The sequence below is a fragment of the Scyliorhinus torazame genome, chromosome 12 (genome assembly GCF_047496885.1).
Source record: "Scyliorhinus torazame isolate Kashiwa2021f chromosome 12, sScyTor2.1, whole genome shotgun sequence".
Classification (NCBI taxonomy): Eukaryota; Metazoa; Chordata; class Chondrichthyes; order Carcharhiniformes; family Scyliorhinidae; genus Scyliorhinus; species Scyliorhinus torazame.
Genome location: NC_092718.1, coordinates 100,150,460 through 100,167,763, shown reverse-complemented (window position 1 = coordinate 100,167,763; position 17,304 = coordinate 100,150,460). Strand labels below are relative to the sequence as shown.

The 17,304-nt window shown below is 49.0% G+C and overlaps 1 protein-coding gene across 4 annotated transcripts in view; it reads left to right on the top strand.

Moving 5' to 3' along the window:
• LOC140386594 (guanylate-binding protein 1-like) overlaps positions 1 to 17,304 on the top strand; it is a 164,370-nt gene that overhangs the window by 135,472 nt on the left and 11,594 nt on the right. For all 4 annotated transcript variants that reach the window (XM_072469058.1, XM_072469056.1, XM_072469060.1 and 1 more), the window contains 2 exons: positions 1,331 to 1,518; positions 7,054 to 7,296. In XM_072469058.1, the coding sequence (XP_072325159.1) occupies positions 1,331 to 1,518; positions 7,054 to 7,296 (431 nt within the window). The remainder of the gene's footprint in view (positions 1 to 1,330; positions 1,519 to 7,053; positions 7,297 to 17,304) is intronic.

Sequence of the window (17,304 nt, the reverse complement as noted above, 5' to 3'; positions counted from 1 at the left end):
TCACAGCAACTTCTCAAACAGCCTGGCCACATACGAGTCAGCGTCCGCTCTCTCAGTACCCTCTGGCAGTCCCATGATCCTCAGGTTCTGTCTCCGGGAGTGTTTCTCCAGATCCTCCACCTTCTCCTGAGCTGTTCCTGGATATCATGCATCACCCCTATCTCGGATGCCATCAAAGTAACTTGCTCTTCATGCTCCCCCACCATCTCTTCCACCTTCTGGATTGCCTGGCTTTGAGACTCCAACCTCATCGCCACCTTGATCCGCACCTTAATCGGATCCACCGTCCTCGCCAGGTCTTCCTGAGACTCCTTCCTCTGCTGGGTGAACATCCCGTTCAAGAAATCCACCAGCTGCTCCATAGACCACTGAGATGGTGGGGACGGTCCCTTACCCTCCACCATCTTCCCCTGTTTCTCCCTCCGACAGCTCCCTTCACCTAAAACCACTTCTGGTTCACAAATCCATCCACTGGTGAAACAAACTCTTCCTCCACCACTCTTGCAACTTCTTCCACTTAAACAGTCCACCTGTTAACCAGGGACAGGTCCAAAAACACCGCCGCAAGCGAGAGATACTAAACGTGCGCCCACTCACACCATGGTCGCCACCGGATGTCTCCTGGGAACCATTCTTGAGGATCCTTTCTGTGCTCTCTCTTGATCTTCACATCTTTCTTAAGTAGAGTCCAGAAGTGGACACAATACTCAAGTTGAGGCCAAACCAGTGTTTTCTGAATGTTTATCATAACTTCCATTTCTTGTGTACCTTATGCCCCTATTGATTAAGTCTGTGATTCCCTGTGATTCCCATAAACCTCACTGTTACTATCCCAGACCAGATCCCAACAGTGGCTCGGATACTGGATTGAAACCTCAATATTTGATTTTGAATTTGGCAGACTGTGAGGAAAGGATTCCTCACTGCAGGAGTGATTTCACACAAAGTAGGGATATGGTATATTGAAACACACTTTATTCCTAACACAGTATTAAAATATCTTTAACACCACGTGAGAAAAATAGCCTACAATTCCCCTTTAAGCAATGCTAATCAATACTTCTCATTACTCTGCATTACGTTTAATTTGCCAATCTAGATCTTCACAATTAGTCGGCAATGCCCGCATTTCTTGCATTAATGTAAAAAAAGTTTGATCCTCATTAATAATGTAACCCTTTTCTGGAGCAAACGTATTTCTGTTCTATTGTTTATCTGAGAGGGGTATGCTCTTTTTCCAGCTCCGACCAGACAGGTACATCACCCTCTGGTTTGATGGTTACTGGACTATACGTCCCTCTGTAAACCCCATTCCTTAGCTGCTGCTCAGTTACATAACGGAACTGACCGAGCTGATCAAGGTGAAATCGGATGGTGGTGAAGATGAATCCATGCAGTTTGCCCGCTTCTTCCCGGCCTTTGTCTGGTCCGTTCGAGACTTCACCCTGGATCTGAAGTTGGACAACAGGAATGTGACAGCAGATGAATACTTGGACAATGCTCTCAAACTGAAGAACGGTGAGTGAAACAGGGCGAGTGTGGGGCAAGCAGCAACCGAGAGATTGGGGAATCCACCAGAGTCATCCCAATTTGCAGACCATTCCAATGGTTCAGTATCTTTATGTCTCGTCACCCCGAAGTTACACAGAATTCCATTGCCCCGCTATCAGACTATAAACCCATTCTATCCAAACTGATCCCTGTCAGTGTTTATGTTTCACACAGGCCCAGGTAGGGTGCTCTTTCAGAGGGTTGGTGGTCCCGATGGGCCAAAGGGCCTCATTCTGCCCTGTAGGAATGCTATGTTTATCCGGTTCTGTGATTCATAAATCTAAAAAATATAGCTACATCCTTTGTTTGAAAAGCCTAAATTGGGAGAGGACATCTGTGGCCTGACAATTCATGCCGGGGAAGAAATTTGGTGGCCCCCTTCCTGACTTTCCCTGTCCTTTATGGACATTCGTGATGTGTAGGGGATTTATAACTTCTGCACTTGGGGGAGAGAATCGCAATTCAGCTCTTGTGTTTGTTTATTCTCTTCCCTCTTGTTGGCTGCTGGGAAGATTCTCTTCCCCATTTTGCTCGCTTTTTTCCTTCTGCGCAGGAATGGCAGCCGAGGACATCTTGATGGCCCTGTAACTTTCACTGCCCCATTCAATTATCCAGCTGTTCAGTGACACTCCCCCCCCCCCTTCCTTCCAGGGTTTCAATGTGTACACCACCACCTTATCCAGTCAAATCTTGTCTCTGGCTTCTCCCGAGGATCTTCAAATACTCATTGCTGCCACCGTGTTGCGTTTCTGTGTGCGCTACACACAAGCTCGGCAATCTCACACCAGGACTGGTAAACTTTCTGGATCCACTTTATGGATGCAGCAACCTTTACTCACAGCGACAGCACAGCTGCAATTCTGACACACATGACCAGCTGCTGGTCACATGCTGCGCTACAGCCTGGTTAATTGCTAATTTGCATATTGCTTTCAAGTGATGTCAGGACGCCTATTATCCAGGATTCTTTACTGAATTTATTGGTGTTTGTCTTATATTCTAAATATAGTTTGTACAAACCAGGCAGGACTGTCCAGCTCTAAAGAAGAGTCCTACAGATCGAAACGTCAATTCTGTTCCTCTCCCCACAGATGCTGCCAAACTGGCTGAACCTATTCAGCACTTTCTGCTTTTATTTTTGAACTGCCCTGCTCTTTTTCTATGTAGAGGTTGTTGGATATTTTACAGACACTTGAGATTATGGACAGGCTGCAGTTTAATCTTTCATTCAAAACTATGGCATCTCTGACATTGTGGCGTTCCCTCAGAACTGTTGCTCTGACCTTTCAGGGTTCCCTCAGTGCTGAACCTCTGACAGTGCAGAGCTACGTCAGTACTGAACCTCTGACAGTGCAGAGCTACCTCAGTACTGAACCTCTGACAGTGACATGTTCCCCCTGAACTGACCCTTGGACAGAGCAATGCTCACTAAATATTGATCCTCCGAAAGTGTAGCGCTCCTTCATTACCGACCCACAAACAGTGTAGCATTCCCTCAGTACTGACCCTTTGAAAGTAGTGTTCCCTTGGTTCTGAACCACCGAGAGTCTGACATTCCCTCAGTAGCAGCCTTCTGACAATGAAACATTCCCTCCATACTGACCCGTGGACAGTTGAATGTTCACTCAATGCTCACACTCCAATAATGCAGTGTCCCTTAAGCAGGTCTGAAGTGTTGACTTTATGTGACCCTCTATTTCCAATGGCTATCTTTGCCTTCACCACACAATGGATGCAGGGACGGTGTTTCCTCTGACTTGGGGGGGATGGGGGATGCAGGGGTCTGTTAACTTTCACTGCCCACCAGTACTGAACTACCAACAGAGTAGTGCTGCCTCACGACTGACCCAACAACAAGGTAGCACCCTCACTACTGACAGTTCGAAAGTATGGAGCTCCCTTAGTCCTGAACATCCAAGAGTGTAACACTCCCTCCGTACTGACCCCCCGACAGTGCAGCACTCCCACAGTGATTGACACTCTGATAGAGCAGCACTTCGTCAGTACTGACATACTGAAAAACTGATAGTGCAGCACTCCCTCAGTACTAACACTCTGATAGTGCAGCGCTCCCTCAGTACTGACCCTTGGACCGTGCAGCACTCCCTCAGTACTGACCCTCAGATAGTGCAGCACTCCCTCACTACTAACCCTCAGACAGTGCGGCACCCCCCCAGTACTGACCCTCGGACAGTACAACGTACCCTTAGTACTGACCCTCTGACAGTGCAGCACTCCCTCAGTATTGACCCTCGGACAGTGCAGTGCTCCCTCAATGCTGACCCTCGGACAGTGCAGCGCTCTCTCACTACTGACCCTCGGACAGTTCGGTGCTCCCTCGGTACTGACCCTCAGACAGTGCGGCGCTCACTTAGCACTGGATACCAGAAATGTTGGAGAATGAAAGGTTTTGTGAGGCAGAAGAACTGAGGGAGATCAATATTATTAGGGAAATAGTGCTGGGAAAATTGATGGGATTGAAGGTGGATAAATCCCCAGGGCCTGATAATCTGCATCCCAAGTGCTTAAGGAAGTGGCTCTGGAGATAGTGGATGCATTGGTGGTCATCCGGGATTCTATAGACTCTGGTACAGTCCCTGCAGATTGGAGGGTAGCTCATGAAATGAAAATGAAATGAAAATCGCTTATTGTCGCAAGTAGGCTTCAAATGAAGTTACTGTGAAAAGCCCCTAGTCGCCACATTCCAGCGCCTGTTCGGGGAGGCTGGTACGGGAATTGAACCGTGCTGCTGGCCTGCTTTGATCTGCTTTCAAAGCCAGCGATTTAGCCCTGTGCTAAACCAGCCCCTCATGTCACTCCAATATTCAAAAAGGGAGGTAGAGAGAAAACGGGGAATTATAGACCAGTAAATCTAACATCGGTCGTGGATAAAATCCTTGAATCCATTATCAAGGACTTTAATGGAACATTTAGAAAGCAGAGTAAGTATAGATTTATGAAGATGAAATCATGCTTGATTAATCTGTTGGAATTCTTTGAAGATGTAACGAGTACAGTTGATAAGGGGGAGCCAGTTGATGTGGTATATTTGAACTTTCAGAAGGCGTTTGACAAAGTCCCGCATAAGAGATTATTGTGCAAAATAAGACTGCATGGGATTGGGGCAGTGTATTGAGGTGAATAGAAAAATGGTTGGCAGAGAGGAAATAACGAGTAGGAATTAATGGATCCTTTTCAAATTAGCAGGCACTAGCTAATGGGGTGCCACAGGGATCGGTGCTGGGACCCCAGCTATTCACAATATGTATTAATGATTTGGATGAGGGAACAAAATGTAACATCTTGAAGTTTGCAGATGGATACCAAGTTGGGTGGACGGGTGAACTGTGACGAGGATGTAGAGATCCTACAGCATGATCTGGACAGGTTGAGCGAGTGGGCAAATCAATGGCAGATGCAGTATAATTTGGATAAGTGTGAGGTTATTCACTTTGGAAGCAAAAACAGGAAGGCAGATTACTACCTGAATAATTGTAAATTGGGAGAGGGGAGTGTGCAGCGGGACCTAGGTGTCCTTGTGCACCAGTCGCTGAAGGTAAGCATGCAGGTGCAGCAGGCGGTAAAGAAGGCTAATGGTACGTTGGCCTTCATTGCGCGAGGTTTAGAGTGCAGGAGCAGGGATGTGTTGCTGCAATTATACAGGGCCTTGGTGAGGCCACACCTAGAATGTTGTTGTTTTGGTCTACTTTTCTTGTTCTCAAGGGAGTGCAGCAAAGGTTTACCAGACTGATCAGAAATAATCGTGATAAATGGCAGAGCAAGCTCGAAGGGCCAAAAGGCCTCCCCTTCCTCCTATCTTCCATGTATCTGATCCTCGGACAGTGCAGTGCACCCTCAGTACTGACCCTCGGACAGTGCAGTGCTCCTTCAGTACTGACCTTCTGACAGTGTGGCGCTCCCTCAGTACTGACCCTCTGACAGTGTGGCGCTCCCTCAGTACTGACCCTCTAACAGTGTGGCACTCCTTCAGTACTGACCCTCGGACAATGTGGCATTCCCTCAGTACTGACCCTCTGACAGTGCAGCTCTCCCTCAGTACTGACCCTCGGACAGTGCAGCGCTCCCTCAGTACTGACCCTCGGACAGTCCAGCGCTCCCTCAGTACTAACCCTCGGACAGTCCAGCACTCCCTCAGTACTGACCCTCTGACAGTCCAGCACTCTCTCAGCACTGACCCTCGGACAGTCCAGCACTCTCTCAGCACTGACTCTCGGACAGTGCAGCACTCCCTCAGTACTGACCCTCGGACAGTGCAGCACTCCCTCAGTACTGACCCTCTGACAGTCCAGCACTCTCTCAGCACTGACCCTCGGACAGTGCAGCACTCGCTCAGTACTGACCCTCGGACAGTGCAGCACTCCCTCAGTACTGATCCTCTGAAAGTGCAGCACTCCCTCTGTACTGACTCTCGGACAGTGCTGCACTCCCTCAACACTGACCCTCTGACAGTGCAGCGCTCCCTCAGTACTGACCCTCTGACACTGCAGCACTCCTTCAGTACTGACCCTCTGACAGTGCAACACCTCCTCAGTACTGACCCTCGGATAGTGCGGCGCTTCCTCAGCACTGACCCTCGGACAGTGCAGCACTCCCTCAGTACTGACCCTCAGACAGTGCTGCACTCTCTCAACACTGACCCTCGGACAGTGCGGCGCTTCCTCAGCACTGACCCTCGGACAGTGCGGCACTCTCTCAGCACTGAACATCTGACTATGCGACGCTCCCTCAGCACTGACCTTCGGATAGTGCAGCACTCCCTCAGTACTGACCCTCGGACAGTGCAGCACTCACTCAGTACTGACCCTCGGACAATGCAGCACTCGCTAAGTACTGACCCTCTGACAGTGCAGCACTCCCTCAGTACTGACCCTCTGACAGTGCAGCACTCCCTCAGTACTGACCCTCTGACAGTGCAGCACTCGCTAAGTACTGACCCTCTGACAGTGCAGCACTCCCTCAGTAGTGACCCTCTGACAGTGTAATGCTCCCTCAGTACTGACCCTCTGACAGTGCAGCACTCGCAAAGTACTGACCCTCTGACAGTGCAGCATTCCCTCAGTACTGTCCCTCTGACAGTGCAGCACTCCCTCAGTACTGACCCTCGGACAGTGCAGTACTCCCTCAGTAGTGACCCTCTGACAGTGTAATGCTCCCTCAGTACTGACCCTCTGACAGTGCAGCGCTCCCTCAGTAATGACTCTCTGACAGTGCAGCACTCCCTCAGTACTGACCCACTGACAGTGCAGCACTCCCTCAGTAGTGACCCTCCATGAGGGCAGCGCTACCACTCGGAGTGGTAATGGGGAGTGTCAGGCGAGATTATGGGCTCACATCTCTGGACATTGTGTGGAGCCCATGACCGTTTGATTCAGGGGTGAGAGTGCTGCCCATGGGCCACTGCTGACTGCCCTAATCAGGGTGCATTTGGTTTTAACGTCTTAAGAGGTGATTTGTTAAAAAACATATTTTCTTTCCTTTCAGGCACCAGTAAAAGAATTCAGGACTACAACCTTCCCAGGGAATGCATCAGGAATTATTTCCCCGCTCTGAAATGTTTTGTGTTTGACAGACCAGCCGATAAAGAGGTGATGAAGAATATGGACCAGATTCCAGACTCCGGCCTGGATCCAGCCTTTGTGAAACAAGCCCAGAGTTTTCTGAATTATGTTTACAGCACAGCGCAGATAAAAAGACTGAAAGGAGGCCACACAGTCACTGGGAGATGTAAGTGCCAGAGTTTGTCGTTCAGGGCAGTGCGATCGAAAGAGCCAGAGGACTGGAGGACAGCAAATGTGTCCCTTTGTTCAAAAAGGGGAGCAGAGACAACCCCGGCAACTATAGACCGGTGAGCCTCACGTCTGTAGTGGGTAAAGTCTTGGAGGGGATTATAAGAGACAAGATTTATAATCATCTAGATAGGAATAATATGATCAGGGATAGTCAGCATGGCTTTGTGAAGGGTAGGTCATGCCTCATAAACCTTATTGAGTTCTTTGAGAATGTGACTGAACAGGTAGATGAGGGTAGAGCAGTTGATGTGGTGTATATGGATTTCAGCAAAGCGTTTGATAAGGTTCCCCACGGTAGGCTATTGCAGAAAATACGGAGGCTGGGTATTGAGGGTGATTTAGAGATGTGGATCAGAAATTGGCTAGCTGAAAGAAGACAGAGGGTGGTGGTTGATGGGAAATGTTCAGAATGGAATACAGTCACAAGTGGAGTACCACAAGGATCTGTTCTGGGGCCGTTGCTGTTTGTCATTTTTATCAATGACCTAGAGGAAGGCGCAGAAAGGTGGGTGAGTAAATTTGCAGACGATACTAAAGTCGGTGGTGTTGTCGATAGTGTGGAAGGATGTAGCAGGTTACAGAGGGATATAGATAAGCTGCAGAGCTGGGCTGATAGGTGGCAAATGGAGTTTAATGTAGAGAAGTGTGAGGTGATTCACTTTGGAAGGAATAACAGGAATGCGGAATATTTGGCTAATGGTAAAGTTCTTGGAAGTGTGGATGAGCAGAGGGATCTAGGTGTCCATGTACATAGATCCCTGAAAGTTGCCACCCAGGTTGATAGGGTTGCGAAGAAGGCCTATGGAGTGTTGGCCTTTATTGGTAGAGGGATTGAGTTCCGGAGTCGGGAGGTCATGTTGCAGCTGTACAGAACTCTGGTACGGCCGCATTTGGAGTATTGCGTACAGTTCTGGTCACCGCATTATAGGAAGGACGTGGAGGCTTTGGAGCGGGTGCAGAGGAGATTTACCAGGCTGTTGCCTGGTATGGAGGGAAAATCTTATGAGGAAAGGCTGATGGACTTGAGGTTGTTTTCGTTGGAGAGAAGAAGGTTAAGAGGAGACTTAATAGAGGCATACAAAATGATCAGGGGGTTGGATAGGGTGGACAGTGAGAGCCTTCTCACTGGATGGATGGAAATGGCTGGCACGAGGGGACATAACTTTAAACTGAGGGGTAATAGATATAGGACAGAGGTCAGAGGTAGGTTCTTTACGCAAAGAGTAGTGAGGCCGTGGAATGCCCTACCTGCTACAGTAGTGAACTCGCCAACATTGAGGGCATTTAAAAGTTTATTGGATAAACATATGGATGATAATGGCATAGTGTAGGTTAGATGGCTTTTGTTTCGGTGCAACATCGTGGGCCGAAGGGCCTGTACTGCGCTGTATTGTTCTATGTTCTATGTAAACAGAGCGGCAAAGATAGAGGGGAGAGATCCCCTGTACGAAGGTGAGAGTCAGCTTCACTCAATGATATGAGGACAGATTGGCCACTGATACTGTCCACACTTCATAAACATCAAAGAATCTCAAAGCACAGAGGAGGCCATTCACCCACGATGTCTGTACTGGCCCTTTGACAGATCTATCTAATAAGTCCATGACACCCAGTCTTTTCCCACAACACTTCAAACTTTTTGTTATCAAGTATGTATCCAATTCCAGACTTCCGGTTGAGACCATGGCGTGAGTGGTCGCACATTTGGTGGCTCCTGCTCTAGGTGGAATTGTTTGGTCCTTGTTACCGTTCACAGGTGTGTTTGCTGGTAAAAAGTTCAGGAAATATAGAGCTAAGGATTCTCCTTCAGGTGGGCATATCTTAGCCCGATCAAACAAGGAATGCAACTGTAAAGGGGCAAGTCAGACCAGGGGCTTTCGCGAAGCGCGACAGAAGGAAAGATGGCGGAGAGCCCTCTGGTGTCATTGTCCGCCCAGTGGTCCACAGTACAGTTGATGGAATCTTTGACTGCCAATTTCCGGCAGCCAAGACAGGAAGCATCAGAGGACCTGGCTGAGGTGACAGACCCAATTTGGGCAGCCCTTGAGAGAGTGGAGCAGAGGTTGGAGGTACATAGTCGCCCCAAAAAGTGGAAGTCGGCTGCCGAGCATGAGGAACAACTGGCGTCGTTGGAGGCAGAGATTAGTCTGGCGGAGTTGGGCCAAAGGAAGCTGATGGAGAAAGTGGATGATTTGGAGAATCGGTCGAGGAGGCCGAATCTCCGGATTGTGGAGCTGCCGAAGGCATTGAGGAATGCAGGCCACAAAGTATGTAGCTAGCATGCTTGGGAAGCTGGTGGGGAAGAGGGACCCCACTGAGGTTGATTGAGTGTAAAGGTCGCTGAGGAGAAGGCCGAAGGCGGATAGAGCAGCGAGGGTGATGGTTGGACATTTGCATAGATACAAGGAGAAGATTCTGTGGTGGGTGAAGGAGACAAGGAAGTGAGACTGGGAAGGGAATGTGATTCGGATCTACCAGGGACTGGGCAGGAAGTGCTGGGCAGGGTTCAACAAGTCAAAGCAGTTCTGTTCAAGGAAGGAGTGAAGCTTGGGTCACGTACCAGGGCCAGGAGTTCTACAGTGACACGCTGGAGGAGCCGAGCGGGTTTGTAGAGACCATAGTCTTCACAGAATCACAGAAAAATACAGTGCAGAAAGGCCGTTCAGCCCATCGAGTCTGCACCGCCGCATGAAAGGCACCTGATCTGCCAATCCTAATCCCATTTGGCCCAAAGCCTCAAATATAAATATGTGCCAAGTGCTTATCCGGGTACCTTTTAAAGGATGTGAGGCAACCCGCCTCTACCACCCTCCCAGGCAGTGCGTTCCAGACCGTCACCACCCTCTGGGTAAAAAGATTTTTCCTGAAATCACCCCTGAACCTCCCGTCCCTTACCTTGAACTTGTGACTCATCGTAACTGACCCTTCAACTAAGGCGAACAGCTGTTCCCTATCCACCCTGTCCATGCCCCTCATAACCTTGTACACCTCAATCAGATCGCCCCTCCATCTTCTCTGCTCCAGCGAAAACAACCCACGCCTATCCAACCTCTCTTCATAACTAAAATGTTCCATCCCAGGCAACATCCTGGTGAAACATCTCTGCTCCAGTGCAAGCACATCCTTCCTATAATAAGGTGACCAGAACTGCACACAGTACTCCAGCTGTGGCCTCATCAATGTTCTTTTTAACTCCAACATGACTTCCTTGCTTTGGTAATCTATGCCACGATTGATAACGGCAAGTGTACCATATGCCTTTTTCACCACCCTATTAACTTGCCCTTCTGCCTTCAGGGATCTATTTACAAACACGCCAAGGTCTCCTTGTTGCTCAGGACTTCCCTGTGTGGCGCCATTCATTGAATATTTCCTTGTCAAATTGTTCCTTCCAAAATGTAACACCTCACACTTTTCAGGAATAAATTCCATCCTCCACGTTTCTGCCCATTTGACCATCCCGTCCAAATCTCCCTGTAACCCAAGACTCTCAGCCTCACTGTAACCACCCGGCCTATCTTTGTGTCAGCCCCAAACTTACTGATCCTACCTCCCACATAGTCATCCAAGTCATTTATATAAATGACGAATAATAGGGACCCAGCACAGACCCCTGTGGTACGCCACAGGACACTGGCTTCCAGACAGTAAAGCTGCCGTCTGTCATCACCCTCAGTTTCCTACAGCTCAGCCAGCTGTGATTCCACCCAATCAAGTTCCCCTGTATCCCAGATGCAGTTGTCCTCTTTATAAGTCTCTCATGTGGGATCTTATCAAATGCTTTGCTGAAATCCATGTAAACAACATCAACCACACTACCCTCATCTACACTTAGTCACATGCTCAAAAAATTCAATCAAATTTGTTGGGCACGACCTCCCTCTGAGCCTGCAAGCCATGCTGATTATTTATAATCAAACCTTGCCTCTCCAATTGGAGATATTTATTTATTTTATAGTCTATATTGTCACAAGTAGGCTAACATTAACACTGCAATGAAGTTACTGTGTAAAGCCCCTAGTCACCACTTTCCGGAGCGTGTTCGGGTACACAGAGGGAGAATACAGAATGTCCAAATCACCTAATAGCACATCTTTCGGGACTTGTGGGAGCAAAGAGGAAACCCACGCAGACATGGGGAGAACGTGCAGACTCCACACAGATAGTGACCCAAGCCGGGAATCGAACCTGCGACCCTGGAACTGTGAAGCCATAGTGCTAACCACTATGCTACCGTGCTGCCCATAGATTCTCTCCTTCAGAATTTAGATAGATTCTCTCCTTCATAATTTCCTCCATTAGTTTCCCCACCACTGACGTGAGACTTACTGACCGGTAGTTCCCTGGCTTATCCCTACAGCCTTTCTTAAATAGTGGCTCCACATTTGAGGTTCTCCAGTCCTCTGGCACCTCTCCCATGGCCAGAGAAGAATTAAAAATTTGGATCAGGGCCCCTGCAATCTCCTCCCTCGCCTCCCACAGTAACCTGGGACACAATTTGTCCAGACTTGGAGATTTCTCCACTATGTTCCACTATATTTCTCCACTATATTCCATCGGGCAGGAGATACAGAAGTCCGAGAACACGCAAGAACAGATTCAAAAACAGCTTCTTCTCCACTGTCACCAGACTCCTAAATGACCCTCTTATGGACTGCCTTCATTAACACTACACCCTGTATGCTTCATCCGATGCCAGTGCTTATGTAGTTACATTGTATACCTTGTGTTGCCCTATTATGTATTTTCTTTTATTCCCTCTTCTTCTCATGTACTTAATGATCTGTTGAGCTGCTCACAGAAAAATACTTTTCACTGTACCTCGGTACACGTGACAATAAACAAATCAAATCCAATCCAATGCCTCCAATATCTTGTTCCTCCCTCTGACAACTTTCTCAATAACCTGACAGTCTCTCTCCCCGAGTTCCATATCTGCCTCCTCATCCTCTTGGGTGAAGACAGATGTGAAATATTAATTTAACACCCTACCAATGTCCTCTGGCTCCACCCCAGATTCCCCTTGGTCCCTCATGGGTTATTATTATTATTTTTCCCGAGTTATCCTCTTCCCATTGATATACTTAGAGAATATCTTGGGATTTTCCCTACTTTTACCAGCTAGAGATTTCTCATATCCCCTCTTTGCTCTCCTCATTGCTTTCTTAAGTTCCATCCTGCACTTTCTGTACTCCATTAATGGCTCTGTTGATTTGCTCCCTTTGTACTTATTAAAAGCCTCTCATTCCCTTCTCATTGTATCCTGAATATCTCTGGTCATCCATGGTTCTCTGGGCTTGTTACTCCTTCCTATTACCCTAGAGGGAACATGTTGGACCTGTACCCTCCCGATTTCCTCTTTGAACACCCCACCCCCACTGCTCTTCTGTAGATCTCCCCACCTTGTTTCAATCTACCTAGGCCAGACCCTGCCTTATTTTATTAACGTCTGCTCTCCCCCAATCCAAGACCTTTTTCTGCAATTTGTCTATTTCCTTGTCCATAACAAACTTAAATTGCACCATGTTGTGCTCGCTATCACTAAAATGCTCCCCCGCCATCTCATCACCCACCTGCCCAGCTTCATTCCCCAGAATTAAGTCCAGCACGGCACCATCCCTTGTTGGACCTTCCACATATTGAGCGAAAAAGTTGTTTTGTATACATTTTACGAACTCTGCTCCATCTAAGCCCTTAACACAATGACTATCCCAGTTAATGTTGGGAAAGTTGAAATCACCCACTATAATTACCCTATTATTATTTTTACACACTTCTGCAAATTGTGCTCATATTTACTTCTCAATAGCCCACTATCTGGGGGTCTATAATAAACACCTAGCAATGTGGCTGCACCTTTTTTATTTCATTTAACGCCACTCCCAAGATATCATCTTCCCTTACTGCAGTAATTGACTCCTTAACTAATTGTGCAATGCCTCCCCCTCTTTTGTCCCCTCCCCTGTCCCTCCTGAAGATTCTGTATCCCGGGATGTTAAGCTGCCAATCCTGCTCCTCCGTCCACCACGTCTCCGTAATGGCTATTGTATCATAATTCCATGTGTCAACTCTCGTCCTTAACTCATCCGTTTTACCTGTAATACTCTGGGCATTAAAGTAGAGGCCATTCAGCCTTGTCTTAATCACCTGAAACTTATTTCCACTTTATTCCCTCTAAGCTGATTGCTTTTCTGTGTTATACTGTGTCTCTATTCTGCTAACAATCTGTGTCCCCGTCCGCTGCCAAATTAGTTTAAACTCCTTCCAACAGCACGTGCAAACCCACCAGCAAGGATGTTAGTTCCGCTCTGGTTCAGATGTAGACTGTCCCATTTGTACAGGTCCCACCTTCCCAGAAATGGTCCAAATGGTCCAGGAATCTAAAACCCTTTCTTCTGCACCAACTCTTAAGCCACGCATTCATCTGTGCTATTCTCTTATTTCTATACTCACTAGCGCGTGACACTGGGAATAATTTAGAGATTACAACCCGAGAGGTTCTGCTTTTTAGTCTACAGCCCAGCTTCCTGAATTCCTGATGCAAGAGCTCATCCCTCTTTCTACCTATGTCATCGGTACCAACATGTGCCATGACCTCTGCCTTATCACCCTCCCCCTTCAGGATGCCCTGCAGCCGTTCAGTGACATCCTGGACCCTGGCACCAGGAAGGCAACACACCATCCTAGAGTTACTTTGATGGCCACAGTAAGGCCTATCTGTTCCACTAACAATTGAATCCCCGACCACTATAGTGCTGCCATTCTTCCCCCTCCCCTCTTGTGCAGCAGAACCACCCATGGTGCCATTAAGTTGGCTGCCACACTTTTCCTCTGTGCAGTCATCCCCCCCAACAGTATCCAAAACAGTAAATCTATTCAAAAGGGGGATGGCCAAGGGGACTCCTGCACCACCTGCCTACCTCTACTCTTCCTGGTGGTCACCCATGCCCTCTCTGCCTGTTCAATCCTCACCTTGCGGACTTGTAAGAACTTTGGACTAGGGAGATACCATTGGGGGGGGGGGGGGAGTGTTGGTGTTTTGAGCCTGGGTTGAATGTTGTATCATGTGGGCTATTGGGGTTGTGGGTATCAGTGGGAAGGTGGAGGAGTGGATGCAAGGGATTGGGGGTTTGGGGGAAGGCAGTTGACTTGAGTGGGGGCAACCATGCTAGCAGATTGGCTAGTTAATAGGAGTGGGTGGGGGATGTATCTTTTGTGAAGCGAGGTGTTGGGGGCTGGTTTCTTTCTCTTTTTCTCTGTTAGGGATGGCAGGTGTGGTGGATGTGGGGGGAGGGGGAGGGATGGTTTGCTGACGTGGGTGGAGTTGGTGTGGTGCAGTTGTTTAAGGGGTGACTGCATCAGATATCTTGGGGAGACCATGATTAAAGCGGGGATATGGCTGACCGGAAGCAGCAGGGGGCAGGGACACCCCCCGACCTGGCCGATTAAATGGAATTATTGGGGATTAAATGGCCTTGTTAAGAGGTCGCGCATATTTATGCAGTTGAGGAGTTTGAAGGCGAGCGTTTGCGTTGTTGCAAGAGATTAATTTGAAGGTGGTGGATCAGACGAGGCTGAGGAAGGCTTGGGTGGGACAGGTATTTCATTCGGGGCTGGATATGGAAACCAGCAGTGCTGGTTAATAAGAGGGTGCCCTTTGCAGTGGGGAGCATAGTTGCGGACCCTGGTGACCGAGAGATTGGAACCCATGGTGCTGGTGAACATTTATGCCCCAAATTGGAATGATGTGGAGTTCACTGTGGAGTTTGAGGCGGGTCCTGGCAAAGATCCTGGGTCTGCACACGCTTGGCTGATCATGGTGGGGGGGCGGCTGTTGGAAGGGATTTTAATTTGGTGCTGGATCCTCAATCGCTAGGCAGGAATGTTCCCTTCCAGTCGGGGAACACTTCAGCAGTCAAGGGCATTCAGCCTCTGATCTCCGGGTAAGCGTTCTCCAAGGCGGCCTTCAGGACACGCGACAACGCAGAATCGCCGAGCAGAAACTTATAGCCAAGTTCCGCACACATGAGTGCGGCCTCAACCGGGACCTGGGATTCATGTCACATTACATTCATCCCCCCCATCTGGCCTGCGAAATCCTACCAACTGTCCTGGCTTGATACAATTCACACCTCTTTAACCTGGGGTCACCCCATCTCTGGATCTGGAAAGATTTAATCACCTGCAACTGCTCGCATTCCAAGCATTGCCTTGCATCTTTGACTTTGTCTGTACATGTGTTTCTGGAACAGACCTCTTCATTCACCTGAGGAAGGAGCAGCGCTCCGAAAGCTAGTGATTCGAAACAAACCTGTTGGACTTTAACCTGGTGTTGTAAGACTTCTTACTGTGCTCACCCCAGTCCAACGCCAGCATCTCCACATCGTGTGAGAAGATAGGGGTGGCTATCTGGACCAGGCAGATCTCCCACGTTGTGGGAGACACTGAAGGAAGTGGCTAGAGAGGAGTTTATTTCTATTAAGGTGCATAAAGTGAGGGCAGAGCAGGCTGAAAGGCTGAGACTAGTGGAGGCCTTTTGGCGGTGCACTGGAGATATTCCGGTGCCTGAGGAAGCACTGCTGAAGGAGAGGCAGAAGCTCTGGAGTTTGGGCTAATGTCGACGGGGAAGGCGATGGGACAGCTGCACAGGGCCGGAGAGGCAGTGTACGAGTATAGGGAAAAGGTGAGTAGGATGCTTATGCATGAGTTGAGGCGGTAGGGGTGGCGGCGGGGATTGGACAGATGAGGGGAAGGGGGAGGTGGTGCAGGCTGGTAACAGAGCCTGGGGAGGTAAATGGGGTGTTTGAGGCATTTTATAGGAAATTGTACAACTCAGAGCCCCTGGCGGGGGATGAGGGCGTGAGGCGGCTCCTGGGTGGGCTGGAGTTGCCGAGGATGGATGTGGCTGAGCCCCCCCCCCCCCCCCCAATGCTGTGTCAGGCATTTATCTCGCTCATTTTAAAGAAAGACAAAGACCTGGAGCAATGTGGGTCGTACCGCCCAATATTGTTGTTAAACGTGGATGCAAATCTATTGCCGAAGGTGCTGGCGGTGTGGATAAAGAATAGTCTGCCGGGGTGATGGAGAAGGAGCAGGCGGGGTTTGTGAAGGGGCGGACAGTGTGATAATGATGCCCTTGACGGGCCAGGAGATGGAGGTGGTTGCGTCTATGGACGCGAAGGAGGCGGTTAACCGTGTGGAGTGACCATACACGACTGGGTGAGATTCTTGTATAGGGCCTCTAAGGAAGTGTTTTGGGGGTATTTTGGGTTGCACCGGTGGACGAGGCAGGGGTGCCCACTCTCCCCTTTGCCCCAGCGATTGAACTTTTGGCAATGGCACTTAGGGCTTTGAGGGGGTGGCGGGGCTTAGGTGGGGTGGGGGGTGGGTGGGGGTCGTGGTTGCTGGAGCACCGAGTCTCTTTACACATTGATGACCTCTTGTTATATTGTGAACCCAGTTGAAAGTTTTGACAGGATTATGGGGACCTTGGGGAAGTTCAGTCATTTTTCAGGGTAGAAGCTCAATATGGGGAAAAGTGAGGTATTCCTGATCAACGCCCAGGAACGGGGGGGGGGGGGGGGGTTAGCGAGGTTGCCATTTTGATTGGCAGGGGTAAACTTTCATTATCTTGGGATACATGTGGCACAGAGCTGGGCCCAGCTGCACAAATTGAATCTGGCAATACTGGTGGAGGGAATGAAGGAGGACCTGTCCCATCATAAGGGTGTCCTTCAAGCAGCGTGCCAGCTGAATGCTGAGAGGGTCACCGAGGGTTCGGGGGAGACACACTTTAGGAGTCTGACATATTCCCACTGACACTCGGAGCTCCGGAAGTTTCCTGGACGGTCCGATCTCCAATTGCCGGTTCTCATTGTTGAAATGGAACGTCCGGCAGTGTGCTCCCAGCGGAGTCTCCATGTGTATTTTTAACGTCAATGCT